The 16465-nt window shown below is 42.2% G+C and overlaps 1 protein-coding gene across 1 annotated transcript in view; it reads right to left on the bottom strand.

Moving 5' to 3' along the window:
• Nucleotides 1-6803: 6803 nt before the first annotated feature.
• LRRK2 (leucine rich repeat kinase 2) overlaps nucleotides 6804-16465 on the bottom strand; it is a 63421-nt gene continuing 53759 nt past the window's right edge. Inside the window, exons 47-51 of the mRNA XM_041474588.1 lie at nucleotides 15551-15735; nucleotides 14618-14770; nucleotides 13680-13888; nucleotides 10501-10575; nucleotides 6804-8533 (exon numbers count right to left, since the gene is read on the bottom strand). Of these exons, the coding sequence (XP_041330522.1) occupies nucleotides 8412-8533; nucleotides 10501-10575; nucleotides 13680-13888; nucleotides 14618-14770; nucleotides 15551-15735 (744 nt within the window). The 3' untranslated portion in view covers nucleotides 6804-8411. The remainder of the gene's footprint in view (nucleotides 8534-10500; nucleotides 10576-13679; nucleotides 13889-14617; nucleotides 14771-15550; nucleotides 15736-16465) is intronic.

The following is a 16465-nucleotide window of genomic DNA, read 5'->3' as shown; positions in this document are numbered from 1 at the left end:
TGACAAGAAGTTGCTATAAAATCTCTTGAGTTATGACCATACTTCCTGGGTGTGTTTCACAAGAAGTTTCTGATTAGAGAAAGGAAAAGGCAAGACTAGCCATCCCTGGCACTGCAGGACTCCCTCAGTAAGGGGTTGCTGCTTTATGGTACAGCAGAAGGTGGGATGAGATTTCAGTGTGCAGGGAGGCTCTTGGGGCAGGTACCTGCTCTGTGGACAAGGCAGCAAAAGCAAACTGGGCAGAGGCAGAGACAGGCTGTGATCAAAACCTGCAGCTGTGAGAGAGAACATCAGGGGGAAAATAAATCATGAGCTGGGAGAAGGGGTAAATTAATGTAACTTATAATAATAATAGTGCTTCTAGGGGAGGCTGCTGTGCTCTTGAGTTGTGTATGAGGGGCCCTGGTGGGTGTGGGTAGGCAGCGTGATGGGGAAGCTGTGGGAGTCAGGCTGGCATGGATGCCACTGTACTTTATGGCTGCCATCATCTTACCACCTTTGTTTTGTGCCTTGGTGCCTACTGCAGGACACACCACAAGAACACAGTGAAGTTGGTGTAGGAATGGAAATTTCTCTACTTCAGGCTCTTTTCATTCTTTTCCCTGACTTTTCTAGCAGATGTTCTGGAACTCTTGCTAGTAGAGAGATGGGGAGGAAAAGAATGTCTGCAGCTGGAAAGGGATTAGGTTAAGAGATGTAGCAGGCATTTTTTTAAAAAAGCAAACCCAAGCTGCTTTCCCCTGAAATTCTCATCCTAGAAATAGGTAAGTAATTTGAAAGAAAACTCACCTCTTTCCCTGTCAAAAACCTCTGTGGCAGGGGACCTGTACTGCAGGTATGGGGCTCAGCCTTTCTCTGCAGCCGCTGGCTCTGCCTGGGGGGGCCCTTTGGGGTGGTCCATGGCAGTACAGGGACATGTGCTATGGAACCAGTCCTGCATGGAACTGAGCAACGACCTTCCTTCCTGCCCTGTGCAAGCTCTTTTTCAGCTTTTCAGGGACTGATCTGACAAACCAAGCCCTAAGTAGAGGGGTAGTTGCTTAGGAAGGGTCAGAGGCAGATTATATTTGGTGTATAAATGCAGCTGTGATTAACTGAACAGACAAAACCAAGGTCAGGGAGGCAGCTGTTGCCTTGTCCTTTTGCTAATGAGTTCTCTGTGAGAGGATCTGTTGCTAAGGATGTCTTGTGTAATGGTGCAGTGACACTGAAGCAGGGGGATGTGATCACCTTGCCACATCTCTGGTGGCACTGATGCTACTAAATCTCTTTTCTCCCTGTTTCTTCAGAGGCAGCCAAGTGCTGCTGCTTTCTTCTGGGAAGATGGGAAAGGAGAACAGCTTTTTTGGGGATGCTTGCTAAGACCTCTGTTTTTAAAAGGCACCCCTGAAGCTGGGGTTCATTTGTGCCTTCCTTACTCAGATTGGTGCAAAGATACTTCTTGTAAAGACATTTTTTTTTCTGCCAATGCTCAGTGAATGCAAATTGGGTCTGATATTTGGCTTTGGCAGTGGACCTGCTGGTTAGAGAAAATGTCCATGCTTGCAATACAGAGTTAATGTTTAGCAATTAATGCTTCAAGAAGCCTTAAGGGATTTTGCCTATTGCCTTTTGTGCACTGGCAGGGGTTTCATGGTGCAGGTCTGTCCACCATCTGCCCTTGAACACCTTGCTAGAGCACTGGCATGCATTTGAGCTGAGTTAGTTAAAAGCATGTGAAATACTTCATATTTTCCTTCTGCCATAGCTTAGCATCATTTCCAAAGCATTTCTGGTTGCTGCTGCTCCAGGAGAAAGGCAGTGTTACCTTTTTCTGCCTTCCAGAGGAGTTGGGTAAGAGCTGGTCCATGAATTAATCAGAACACGAACCTTCAAGGCTGAGTAGTGCAGCTTCCGCTGGGTGAGAGCTGAAGGCACGCTCTGGAAACATGTGTCTCTGTGATGCTTCCACTTACCAAAATTCAAGCAAAATCTCATTGTTGCTTGGTTTGGGGTTGTTGGGGTTTTTTGTTGTTTTGCTTTGCATATATATATATATATAAATATTCAGAGTTGCAGGACCAGTAATTTTATTTGTGAAAAATGAAACAGAAAGCCAGACTGGTTTGGGGTCAGGAGGACCCTGGTGTGGTCTGGGCACAAGAGGCCATGGCAAACAGCTGCTGGCCAGCAAGGCAGATTTCAGACTCACAGCAGGACCAGTTGCTCTGCAGCAGCAACTTCTGAGTCCCTGCAGAGCCCAGGTGTTTGTGTCTCTTGCTGGGTTTAGCTGTAATAGCCATAAAAATAGATCTCAAAGGGTTTGGGATTGTTGGGTTTTACCCCTTGAAAATTTTCCTGTAATTATGAGGTGAGAGTGCATTTTGTCACAAGATTGTCTAGTTGTAGAGTGCTCAGCACATAGGACTATTTTGGAAAAGAAAAAAAAAGCAGGGGGAGCTGAGTTTTGACTCATGGATAACACTGAAAATTACTGTTTACCAAAGCTTAATTTCCTGGCTGGTGGTTGGTTATTAAATGTGACTGTGAACAACAGTGGCATTCAAACTGAGCAGGGCCACTGCACAGGGCAGGGTGGCCCCAGCCTCGGGCTCTGCATGCATCAGGTGGTGCTGTGCTTCAGCAGGTAGTGTGGGCTCTAGTGGGCACCTTCCTTGAAGTTTAGAAATTCACTTTGCGAATTTTGAACTTCATTGGAACAATAGGAAGCTCATTAAACCTTTACTTATGCATATGTGGTTTAACAGCATCCTTTGAGTTTTGCTTGAACCTGATGGTGTTTGACTAATGCAAAGGAGTGGTCACTGTAGCAGTCTCTGGAGGTTTGTGGAAGAGAAAATACTTTTTACATGGCTAACATCACCTCAGGGGGAATGGACTGGCTTCCAGTCCTCCACCAGCAGCACCTGAACCCAGCCTCTGCTGCTGCTCCTCCAAGGGCTCATAGCTTTGAGAACAGTTCTGCAGCTTTTAAAAAATACTTATTTCTTGTGATCTCTGAGGATACTGGTATGAAGTTGTAATTTCTGGGCCTCAGCCTTAGTTCAATTGATTCAAAGTCAAAATTGCAGAGCCCAGGAGCCTGGCAGATGGTGGCGGGGGTGGATGTTTCTTGTAATTCCACAGAAAACAGATGTTTTCAAGGCAACTGCAGAGGTGTCGTGGCAAGAAAAAGCAGAAGTGAGACTACCGACCTTACACTGGTGTATTTATAATGAAAAATGCCAGCTGTTTCTGTCGCCGCTCCATGGGGCACTCTCCATGGCCGGCCGCACCTCGCTGTGTGCTCAGGGCACGATGGTGCTGGGCGGGCTGGGCTCTGCCGGGACCCCGAGCCGGGGAGGAGGCGGCGGTGCTGGAGCCGTGTGCCCCTGTGAGCCGCGGCACTGCTCCCCGGTCACTGCGTGGGGCTGACCGGGGCTCTCCCTCCCTGCTGCTTGTGGCTCATCCTTCCCTCAAAAAGGGAGCTTGCCGTGAAGGGCCGTGTGCCCTTCGCAGCCCCGCTAAGCAGCTCTGCAGAGGTGAGGCGGGGCAGGGCCAGCGCGGCCGGGGGTGCCCCAGAGCGGGAGCCGCGGCCGGGGCAGGCCGGGCTGCTCCTGCACGGGAGCTGTTGGCACAGGAGGAGCTGGAGGCTCCCTGTGGGATGCAGCCCCATGTTGCTGGAGGGGATTCCAGCCTGCTCGCTCCTGCCCAGGCATCCTTGAGCACCGGGCACTGTTTGGCCGCGTTTTCTGCCCGACCTCGCTGCTGGGACGGCCCTGACGGGCTCCGTGAGGCGGCGCTGGCAGCGCCAAAGCCGGGCCTCGGCCCCGCAGCACTGCGGGCTCGGCTGCTGAGCACTGACCCTGCCAGCTTCTGCTTGTTGTTTATTTCTGTCTGTCTCTCTGTCTCTCTTTCCCCCCTTGCTTTCTGTCCCGTCCCGCTTTCCTGCAGAATGGTTTCAGTATTCTTCTCGGCTGGGGGGCAGCGGTGTCACAGCCCCCAGCAGAGCCTGCCCCTCTCCCGGGCACAGCTGTGCCGTCAGGAGCCAGGGCCAGGACATGGCGCGGGAAAAACGGGAAAAAATGGTTCAGAAAAGGCAAAACACTAAAATGGCCCCAGGAGATTTTAATTTCTTTCCCTTCTTCTGTCTGCTTTAACTTTTCAGGTCAGTAACATTAATGGGCCGTGGTGAAGTGAAGTAAATAATCACGTACGCCAAAGACAGCGCATTGATTTTTAAGTCTCTCCTCACTAATTAGCGACAGTCTTTGTAGGGACTGACAGCAGCACTTAAACCTCTGGCAGCAGAAAGGCAAAGCAACACAGTAGAAAGGAAAAAAGAAAAGGCCTTTGCTTGCTTTTTGACTTTCATCATGTTTTTACTAGAATCATATTGGTGTAGTTTAAAAAAAACTACTGTTTTTTGAATCTATTGGTGTATCATAAATCTGAATAACTTTAACAAAATTATTCCAGTTTACTGCTCAGTCCAAACAACCTATGTAAAAAGGTAGGTACCAGTCAGCATGGAGGTCACTGCAGGGGAAAAAGTTCTATCACCATTTGATAATTCTTGTAATTCTGCTAAGTGAACGAGGACCAGGGTAAGTATTGAGGAGTCTTGCTGGGGAGCCTAAAGCTCGAGGCACACCTGTCCTCACATCTCCCAGGTGCAGCAAAGAACATTCCTGAAACTCTGTTAGAAATTTCACCTGGGTTCATTTCTAAATTTTTTGGTAAATGAGGTTTTCCTTTGCTAATACAACAATAATTAATACATCTTGTGGTTTCTTTCTCTTAAAATAATGAATTTTAAAATACAGATATGCAATAAGTATGATTCTCCATTTTCATGTGATTGTGCTACTCTGTATTTAGAAACTAATTATTGCAAAGACACATGCCTATCTAACAAAAAAAAAAAAAAAAAAAGAAAAAAAAGTTACCAAATAGTATGGTTGCAAAGACACATGCCTACCTAACAAAAAAAAAAAAAAGAAAAGTTACCAAATAGTATGCTGGCAGCCAGTGAGTTATACCTGTTCAAAGGCCATGAGGAAGACTTTAAGAGAATGTGCAGGTCAGTACAGTCCTGGGATAGGTTCATAATATGGATGAAGAACTAATTGAGACAGAAAGAACAGAATACTTGCTAGATCAGGAAATTTGGTTCTCTTAAGGTAGGTAAGGGGAGCTCTTTCCAGATTTAAAAAAAAAATAGTGACAAAAGTCAGAAAATAAGTGAGAAAAATTGCTCATATGCTTTTCTACTTGCAAGACTAATAGAAAAATATGACTGTCCCTGTCTTTTCCTCATTCACTGAGACTCAGTGTTTACCCTCACTACTTTTCTCATGTCTCTGGTATCTGAAGTGTTCATTGTAAAATGGATTATTTGTCTTGCAAATGCCCACATTTGGGGGTTAAGCCACACCTGAGAGGCCTCATGCTCTCACCTCCTTTGTGTGTCCCAGTTTTGCCCCAAAGTGGTGCATGAAGAAATAACAGGGTAATAATATGGAACACTAGAGGCAGCGTGAGTTCAGAGCAATGCCAAGACATAATACCAGAAGTGCATTAAATCAGGCTGTGCAGCCTCTTGTCAGTGGAACTGACAGGAGCTGCTTGTAAAAGAAATGAGGTTAAAATTAATGACCAGGTGAATCTGCATATGTAATTTATCAGAGCAAGCAACCAGTAAAAAAGAATTACTCTAATTAAAGTCAGTAGCACAGGAGGGGAAGGATACTTTAAAAGAACCCCAACAGTACCCAGTCAAGCACTCAGCTCACTGTGTGTGTTTAGTCTCCTTGTCTTCAGGTTTAAAGCCCAGTACCCTTTAGGGGAGTGAGGGACATGGGGTGACTCACCTGTCCCAGCTCAGGTGTTCACTCACACCACACCATGTGCTTGTTTCCCATGAGCAAACAGGCTCTTGTCTGAAGTAAGGGTTATCTGTTTTCACATGTTGGATGTTATCCTAAGCATGCAAAAAACTGTATCTGGCAGAACTTGTCCTCTCATGTGATCAGCTTCCACTGGTTTTCAAACAGCTCCACTGAAACCAGAGTGAACACAAAGTTATGGGTATTTTTTTCCCCCTTTCCTTACAGTCAGTAGAGATGTTCCTGGGAACAGGTTTCCTTACAGTGCAGGTTTCAGTGGTGCTGTTCCTGCCCTTGGTGGCAGGCGCCAGCTGGGGAGGCAATGCCAGGCCCTGGGCGCTTCTAACAGGAAGCGCCAACACAAGATATTCTGTAAATATTTTCTTGCAGTACTATTTTTAGTATTTGGTGAGGGTGCAGTGGGATCACTGTGCCCTGTGTGAATGAGCACTGTATTGCTAAATAGTCCCAGTGGGTTACCACCATGACAGAATTTTTCTCTCCAGCCACAGATAAATCAGCAGTGGTCAGTTGAGTTGGGTTTGCAGTGAGCTCCTGACTCTCTTTTGGCTGCTGTTTCTTTTGTTCTTTGCCCTCCCTGTAATACAGAATGCATGACCCAATTCAGTCTATGGATCCATGTTATCCAGAGTCTTGGAGAGGTGATGAATGACTGCAGGGACAATACTCCTTACAGGTCACCTCCCATCTCTGGGGAAGGCTGCAGGAACACCACGCAGAAGACAAACAGGGGAAGGGAAAAGGGCTCAAGATGTGCATTGTTACAGAGCAGTGTGCAGCAGGAATGCAGCTGTGTCAATAATACCTACAGAGCCAGGATTTTGCATCATCCTGAAGGAATTAAATGCCACAAAAGCTGCACAGAAAAGCCCCTCCTTAAAAATTCAATGATGAAAAAGTAGACTTACATTATTAACAAAGCACAGTTTTAATAGAAATGTTTAGGCTTGCATTTCAAAATGACTTACAAATAAATTTAATTACAATGCACGTATTCTTTTCTTTAATAAAAAACAACCATATTCATTCTAACATAATATATATTTTCTGAGTTATAAAATCCCATATAAATAGCAAATTCTTCTCAGTACACAGATTACAGGAATTCATAGAAACTGGGATGCATATCTGACAAGAATCCTGAGTATGCATTCCACAACTGGCAGAAAATAGAACAATGCAAGAGTGGGACAAAAGAAATGCTGCTGTCCCAGTATGTAATTTTCTAAAAAAAAAAACCAAAAACCCCAACAAACAAAAAACTGAGAACTTTTTGGTTGCTCAACCTTGTTCAGCTCCCTAGACTCAGGAATGGCTCTGGATGCTCCACTCCCTGAGATTTTTGGGAGCACCCTGTGGATTCTTCTGGATTCTTCAAAAATAGAAAAGAGTGTCTGTCTTCAGGTGGACAGAAATAAGGCACTTCCTTAGAGCAGGTCAGTGTGGGCTGTAAGCAGCAGCTTGGACTTACAGCCAGAAAGCAGCAAAAAGTGACTCTTTTTGAATGATGTGTAGAAACAAATTTGGAAGAGGCAGCCAGTTCTTACACTCCTCAAGGTTCCCCTGATTGTCCCCCAAAACAACATAAATTCAAACAAGAATGAATAAGTGGAAACTTTGCAAGTTAGAAAAATCAAAGCAAAAGTTCCCTTTTCTAGACTGAGGTAAGCAAACAAGCAAGTTGGACTAAGAGCAAGTCATAGCAGCATTTAGATCAGAGCATTGACCCCATGCTTTCTGTTCTCCCTTCCAAGAGAGCTGCTCTAGAGAGCTCGTGACTGGCAGCGTTCCCAGTGCTGCGACTGCATCTCCTGGGAGTGGGCAGACTCAGCGCTGCACGAGGACACCGACGTGCGGAAGCCTCACCGTGTGTTTAACCTGGAGCTATTGTATTATAGTAGCACAATGGGGTTTTTTTCTGGTCATAATGAAAAAAAAATTTCAATTATTCATGGAAGAAACACAGACAATTCTGCCTGCTGTTTTCAAAGAGTAATGCAGTAATTACATATTTCTTTAAATACTGCGTTAGATAAAAGATGACGTTTCTTCATAGGGTCACGAGCTCTGACATTACAAAGCCATGAATCACAGGAGCAAATTCATACATGCAAACTGCAGTAAACACATAGAGGTTTACATTTTGCTTCTTATTAGAGGGTCAACTCATAGAGATAATGAAGTAAATTAGAGCCATTTATAGTCTCCTGGCTTATTCCCAGTTTAACTGGGATCAAAAACTGGATGAACGATGTTATACCGAAGTTGAGCCATAGCTGCAGAGAGCAGAACTTCACAGGTAAACAACAGATCCATGATAGCATTTTAGAATCAGAAATTCCCAACAGTTTTCTGTCCTTTTGAATATTAAAAATAACTTCTTTCTTCTTGGCATTCTATGAATACTCTCATGGTAATTTTCTTCCTGCCTTAGGTTAAAAACAACAGGAAGAAGTTGTAAATATTGCACAGTATGTTAGGATGGAAGACTAGAAAAAAAAATGGCACTTGCAGGGTGACTTTTCAGTCCAAAGAAAAGCTCTTCATTTTTTCTGCTAATTCCTGTCTCATTTCTATGTGTTTTTTCAGGTTTTGCACTTCATGGGGCAGGTTAATGTCCCACACTGACACGCAGGATTGTAGCTCTGGACAAAAAAAAAAAAAAAAAAAGAAAATTTGAAAACTGCAACAGAGATGAGTTATGGCATAATTAGAAATTATTTTGCTTATCTATCTGCTTGTTCTCAATTACTCATAAATTTACACAAAGAAGCATTATCTTTAGGACCCAGAAGATAAATTCCATGACACTTTGTGTGTGAGGTGATGCAGTTATGGGTTACAAGCTGTTTGTACTTGTACAATTATTTGCATTCTAGTTCCTAAATTTAGAGTATCCCATTTAAATTTACTTGAAAAAAAACATTTCTAGTGCCTGTGGGCCTTAAGGAACTGACCTGAGCTACAGCTAATGCCAATACTGAGGTGCCTGCTAAAATTTCATCTCTGTCTTTCCAAGCAGGTATACCCTAAATGCCTATGAGACTCAAACCCCATTCACTGTAAAATAAAAACTGATTTCATAAGCTAGTGAATACACTGAGAAAAGGTTACTTCTACAGTCTCCATTCATGCAAACAACTCTTTATTCATTAAGAATTCACACTGTTTTTGGTGGAATAGGGACAACTGAGAACACTTACATGAGTTGAGGCTTACAAACTAAGGCCCCAAGGATTTTGGAGTCTCTGATTCTTCTCTGTAATTAATGTCACTCTTAAATAAAATAAAAATGCTAACAAGACAATACATGTTCTTATGGTTACAGGAATTTGGGAATACCACAATGTAAACCCAATGCACTAAGTTTGACTAATTTCAGTCAGTTCATCTACACTTGCCCTCCTTAACTGTATACTGCCATTGCCACATTTTTAGGAGTCACTGAAATTGGGATGAGATAAAGATGAGGAAGGGCATTGATCAGAGCATCAGCTTTAACTGTTCTTAGAAAAATCTAAGGATGCAGATCTTTTATCTTCCAGCTCTTTGCTGTCCTAATTGTCAGGAAGCTTTTATCAATGTCTGACCAAAATCTCCCTTGCTGTAACAGAAACCTGTTAGTGCTTATCCTACCCACAGGGAATATGTACAAGTCTTTATTCTCTTGCTCTTCATTTACATATTTGAAGCCTATTGTCATGTCCTCTCTAAGCTTTATTTATATTAACCAATTTAACTCCCTGCAACATTTCCTCACAGGGTGCATTTGTCTCCTCTGGACTATTCCTAATAGTCCAGATCACTCAGCAATAAATGGTGAGGCTCCTCCAGCAGAGACCATATTAGCACCCAGCAGAGTGTAAGAATTAGCTCATGCCTTATAGACACCACTTTCATGGTGTGATGTGAGAGTGGTGTTTGCCTCATCTGCACCCACGTGACAGGGCTGATTCATGACCAGCCTCTGATCAATTCTGACCCATTTTCTGCAGCAGGTGCAGATTCATGACCAGCCTCTGATCAATTCTGACCCATTTTCTGCAGCACTGCTGTTTAAGCTGATCATTTCCTCATGCTGGTACAGCAGATCATTCCTAATTAAATAAAAGGTCTTGCATTTGTCCTTAGAGAATTGTATCCTATTTCCTTCCAGACCATTAGTTCTATTGTCGGGGTCACTTTGAGTTCTAATCCTACCCTCTGGTGAGCTTGTCTTAGCTGTGAGTTGTCTGCAAAACTAAAAAGTACATTCACTATTCTTTCATTCATAGCACTCATGAAAACACCGGGGACTCCTGACCTAGCACAGACATCTCTGGAAATCCATTTGATACATTCTCCAATTAGACAATTACATTTACTCTCCAAATACAGTTTTGCAACAAATCTTATTATATCTTTTGAACAGTGGCTTCCTCAGATCCATTTTTAGAAGTTACTTTCAGTCTGTACAAGCCCAGATATGCGAAAGAAAACAAAAACTATTTAACAGTAGTGTTTCAATAAAATTTTGTCAAATGATGATCAACTCTTCACTCTCAGTGAGTAGTCAAGCACAACAGTGTCTCCTCCACTAATAATACAAGCTAGTAAAACACAATTCAGATACCTTTGTGATATTTGCTGTCTTCGGTGTCACTTTTATAGCAGTATCCCAAAACAAGGACCACATTCTTGAGACTCCCTTTTTCAAAGAAATAAAATGTCACATCTTCATTTCAATGTGAATTTTGTAATTTAAGGACAGAAAGAGTAAATGGCATCAAGGCATAAGAGCGTAAGAGGACAGAAAGCAGAGTTCAATCAATCAGACCCTTTATTCAAAATCATTAACCATGAAAAACCCAGACACAAAGACAATATAGTTCCCATCTCCATTTAATGTCAGGGTTTATCAGGGTTCCAAGGCATAAGCGCAGGATCAGCCGACCAGCCTGCTGAACAAGCCCAAGAACAAAGCACCCCATTATACAGCACAGGCAGAGGTGGTAGAGTCACAGGAAACAGCTGTCACAGCAAAAGGACAGGCTGCAAGTGAAGTCCCAGTGCACAGCAAAACGTACCAGTTCAGTTATGAAAAAAACCAAACCAACAAAATATGACAAAATACTGAGTAAAAACTATGAACTAAAAGTTTTAAATTCATGATGGCATAGGGGTGGGAAGTAAAAATAGGAGACAGATCATAAGAAGATGCCTACTGAATAACACAAAAAGACCTGGAAGATGGTAGTGGTTGGATCACAAAAGGATAAACAGAACGTGCCAGTGTTTCAATATCAACTTCCTGCTTATTTCCAAGACATGTTTGTACATGTCTTGCAAAGATAGACAGAAGCTGTTCCGTGTTCTCCTGCCACAGCTGCTCCCTGTTCCTACTGGCAGCACAATGAGGGTGGAGAGCCCTTGGCTTTCAGCTAGCAGAGGAATACAGGGCCCAGCCCAGATCCCTGGTGAGGACCAGGCCAGGGAAGGAGCAGCCCCCACTGTGCAGACACCCCCACAGCTCACACTGCTTCAGGCACAGAGCCTGATGCTGCCAGGGCAAAGATGAGGAGGGGAGCAGCTTCTGGGGCATGAATAGACTGGAGTATGGCTCAGCTGTGAAAGCTGCAGTTGGGAAGTTTTTTAACATGCCCAGGACTTCTGCAAGGTAGAGAGAGGTTTTTCCTGCCCTGAGGTCAGCACTACATTCTCCTGTGAGAGTGATGTACACCTGGTTATAGTAGATGAGGGATGGTGGGAACCATACATATGCTCCATGCTCAGATTTTTCATAAATTTAATTTTTTTCTATAGCCAGTCCTACCCATACTCCTTACAAAAGTGATTGGAACTTAAGTATAATGTTTCTTATTTAGACCTAGTCCTGTCTTACTATATAGAAATTTAAATTTGCACTTGCAAAATAAACTACAGATTTACATCTAAATTATTCTCTGTGGTAAGTCTCATGCCTATTGAACATCAATGTGTTAGGTGACAGAGTAGGAAAATGATATTGTATTTCCATATTCATATATGAAGTACAGATAAAACTAATGTCTCAAAGTCTGGCAATCTCTTTTTCCTGAAATATTTACCTCTGCTTGACATGACATGTTTTAACCTTAAATGAAACTATTTCACACAAATATTTAAAAAAAATTCCTCTATCTTTTCTTATTTCGTATAAGCAACATGGTACTGTTGAAAAACTGCTCAGCAGCCTCAGTGCCATTTTCAGAGATTCCAGTAGAAACCAAGTCCTTGAATTTAGGAAAAAAACCCCTAGCCCTTATAAATAATTGCTGCAAAAAGATGATCAAAAGGAAAACTACACATCAAACTGCATATATCAATCTTATTTTCTGTTCTTGAGATTTGTGCAAATGCAGCTAAACTGCTGAATATTAATTTTTCTATAAATAAAATATGGATTAAAAATGTTGACGTGACTGATCCTCAAGGCTTTTTAAATCACACTATACTATACAATGTATTTTCCCAATCAATGACAACAGCAAAGCAAAAATTATTATGTTTTCATAGCAACTATTCTTTACAAAATGCTGGAAATAAAATGTCCCTTTATGATACTAACATTGTAGCTATCAGGACTAGATGGAATGATAATGCTGTGCTATAGCTGGCACCACTAACAGCTGGGCTCTGACCAGACTGTAACACTTGCTGTTTCAGGCAAAGGAAAGTCAGAGGAAGGTGAGGTATGTTTGACTCATATGATGTTGCCAGTACTATGACCAGACTGTAGTCTATGGATTCTTCTGGTGCCAGAAAGGAAGAAACAGCCCGCGGAAGAAGTTCCTGATGGCAAGGAGAAAATATCCACAGCCTGCAACTGTGATATTTGCTAGCAGAATTACAGTGTGCTGCTGAATTCACAACAGCTTCAGTGTTTGGTTGTTTGGTTTTTTTTGGACAGCAAACACACTTTAAATAACACTGACAGGGAAACTCCAGAGTTTTTCCAAAACACAGTGGAAAGTGATGGGAATCCACATATTGTGCCACAAAGTACTTTTCGAACTAATGTGTATTTTGACTGTATTCACCACCACAGTACCACAAACTTGAGTCTATATGGCCTTTATTACTTTTGGGAACAGTGCACAGGTGAAGGAAGTTTCGACAGCCAAGGAGTGTCCCTTCCTCAGCTGCATTCCTGTGGCTGTTTGTGGTCACCACTGAAACCTCACAACTCCTGTCTACCTACAGCAGCTCAAAACAACTGCCCCTGGTGACAGCAGCAGCACATCTGTACAAGTCCACACCCCACGTCCAGGTGTGTAGCACTTTACCAGCTCTGCTGTGATCTGCCTGTGACCCAAATCTAAAAGAACCATTCCTGAATGAGGATGGGAGAAGAAAACTAGCCAATAAGCAATGAAAGAAAAATTATTAAAATCCAATATAGTCCACAGAGACAAAAGGAAGAAGCGTAACACTTGAGATGGAGAAAGAACACAGGCAGACCACGAGACAGAGGATGGTGAGAGCTTTGCTGAAGCACAGCACAGGGATGCAGGGAAGGTGGGGAGTTCACATGCAGACCAGTGACAAGTCAGGGAAGAGCTGCTGATTTATGTGGGCACAGGTATTCAGCCTACTGGTGTTCAGTTTACACCCTAGAGTGACACTGATGGAAGATGACAGCCGTGGAGTAGAATGAATGAACAAATCCTGGATAATGCTAATCTGTTCCTGGAACACCCTAACAAGCAGTACAGAGCAAACCTAAACTTAGCAGTGATTTCAAAGTACTCATCACTTGAGGGTTTTACTCACCCAGCTGAGCTGTTATCATGACTCGAACAGAATCACAGAACTTGTCTATGACTCGTACAGGACGACGCGTTGACAAATCGAGCAGCAGGATATGTCCTCCTCCTGTCCCTATCCACAGGGCAGTGTTTTTCTGCAGACAAATGGTCTTCACTCTTCCAGAATAAGCCAGTTTGTGTTTTGATTCCTTATTTAATTTTTCCACTTTGTTCCTATAAGTATGGAAAGAATTTGCATTGGAATTTGGTGGCACCTATTCTGCAGCTACTAAAATGACACTCTGAATACCAGACTTTTAAGCAATCATTCACAAAGCCAAACACAAAACTCTCATGCAAACAAACTGGGATGAAGACTATTGGGCTCCAAAGAGCCATCTGGTCTGCTTCAGAAGACCTTTAAATAGAAGGCAGGAACACTTCTCAGTTCTCTCCCAGTCTGCAGGAGGTTAAGGTCACAGCAAAGCAGGAAAAGCACACCTACACCTGCTCCTAACTTCACCAAAAAAAAGAAATGGATGTGGCACGCTAAGGCAGAGGAACAATTTAAATGCACATGAAAAAGCTGTCACAGTTAATAAAAATCTGATTTCCTACTGAATTTGTGCACTGTAAAAATATTCTTGTTCAGGAGATGCAGGAAGTAACTGGATTAGCCTTAGTACCTGTAGAACAGCAAAAGATTTTCTTATTTCTCGAGCTAAACAAGCCTTCTTGACATCATAGAGAAATTGGGGAAGTACAGTAAGGGTCTTTAAAAAGTGGGATTCTGCATGGAATATTCTGAAGTTCTGGGCCAAAAGACAGGATAGGAAATCCACACTTGCCCAACAAACTGGACAAATGCCTTACTTCTGTCAGGTTAGGGTACCACACTAGGGAAGGCAATCTGATATTCTCCTTCCTATCCACCAGGCCAAAAATCTGAAATAAACCACTTACTTAAGAAAATGTGCACAGTCGATTAATTCACTAAGTTTTTCTGTCTTCTTGTCCCAAATTTCCACAAAATGGCTGTTTTTCTTTGCCAAGTAGATGGATTTGTCTATTGCTATTGAAATAATGTTTGCATCACTGTAAGCATTATGACAGAACCTAGAAGAGAGAAGAACTCCAGTCAGATACATAGAAAATACCTAGTAGAAGAACTTCACTACTTTGAGTGGGATTAGTTTCCCTCTGACTCTTGCAGAATCATTCAGCCTCAAAATCAAATTAGGCTAAGATACAACTGAAAGGCTTTGCTTTAATCTTCCTACAGTTCAACATAAATTCTCATAGTAACAGAGTTAGGCTGATGACATCCTTGGAGGCACATTAATGCTCAAAGTCTATTAATAAATCTTTCTCATCAAACACTGTTTTCCCTACTCAGGAAAAACTCCCCTTAATTTCAGAGTAGGGTTTGTCCATGTGAGAATTACATCAAACACTCCCAAACCCTCAGTCAATAATTTCTAAGTAGTGAGAAGTCAGCAACCAGACGTGATTAAATATATATAGGGCAAAGACATGCACTCTATCATACTGACAAACATGGAAGGACAAATACTATGATAAATATGTATGTATAATTCTAAGTAAAGTAAACAGGGCCTGGACTAGGCCAACTGGAGATGAAAACTGATCAGTTGCATAGATATTGACTTCACCTATCCTTTATGGAGTAAAAATGTATTTCCTTGTTTAAAAGCAGCAACAAATACTTTCAACATTCTCACTGATACTCCATCTGTATTATGGAAAGAAAAGAACAGAAATAAGCCATCTCAAAGAATGAACTCTAGAACAAGACATTACCCCAAAGTACTGTCAGAAACCTTTGATGAAAACAAATCAGCCAAATAATATCACTTATAAAAGTCAGAAACTTACAGTTGACTTGTCTTTGTTTCAATGAGCTTTTGAACAGAGAAGTCACTGGTTAAGGCCATGATTTTTGTCCCACAGCCTCCCCAGATTACATTTTTTTCAGATAAGCATGAGGATTCATTTAAGCACATCAGGGGTGTGCTAACATTTCCTATAGTCAGTATCTTCAAAGGTGTAGCACCCTTACACTGCAAGAAAAAATATATTCTGCATTAGAAACAAGGAGGATGCAGACACTCAGAATCCTGTTAAAACAAGGCCACAGAGCCTGCTGAATTAAATTTACTCATCCAGATTTTCTGATGGCCCAGACCATTTCCAGAATGTTACTGACTGAAAAGCACCTTATTCCCATTATAGATATCCCATAGGAGACAGCCTGAGAAGAACAAAAACAGGCCAGAGCAGGGACTGACACTTTCTGCAACCCCTGGCACAATTCAAGGACTGGCTGGAAAGATACATCTGTGTGTTTGAAGATGTCCTACACTGGACCATATTCTAATTCTGAAATGCACTGCAACTCCATAACTGCTCTAAATGCATATGGTCAGGAACTAAACCTTCAGGGGCCAGATGATATAAACAGCTCCCAGCATTTCTTCATCTGTTCTGTGAGCAGAACTCTGATCTACAGAAAACCTAAACAATATTTTATTTTTTAACACAGCTGTTATATAGCTGTTATACAAATGAGAGGAAAAAGGAGCTATCACAGCAATAAATAAAGGAGGTCAAAACTATTAAGAATATTTTTAACAACAACCAATAATATCAGTCTCTACACAGTTTGCCAGGCCTTTCAAAGGAATTTTCCAAGTCTTAACTCTTTTGTTTATAGCAGTTATTGTAAAGTGTGCAGTTCCTCTCAGACTAAAATAGAAAATTATTTTTAGTTTTAGAGAAGCAATTAATTTT

The sequence above is a fragment of the Pyrgilauda ruficollis genome, unplaced genomic scaffold, assembly GCF_017590135.1.
Source record: "Pyrgilauda ruficollis isolate IOZ18807 unplaced genomic scaffold, ASM1759013v1 scaffold33, whole genome shotgun sequence".
NCBI lineage: Eukaryota > Metazoa > Chordata > Aves > Passeriformes > Passeridae > Pyrgilauda > Pyrgilauda ruficollis.
The sequence above is the reverse complement of the archived record's forward strand: the minus strand, read 5'-3'. Positions and strand labels throughout refer to the sequence as shown.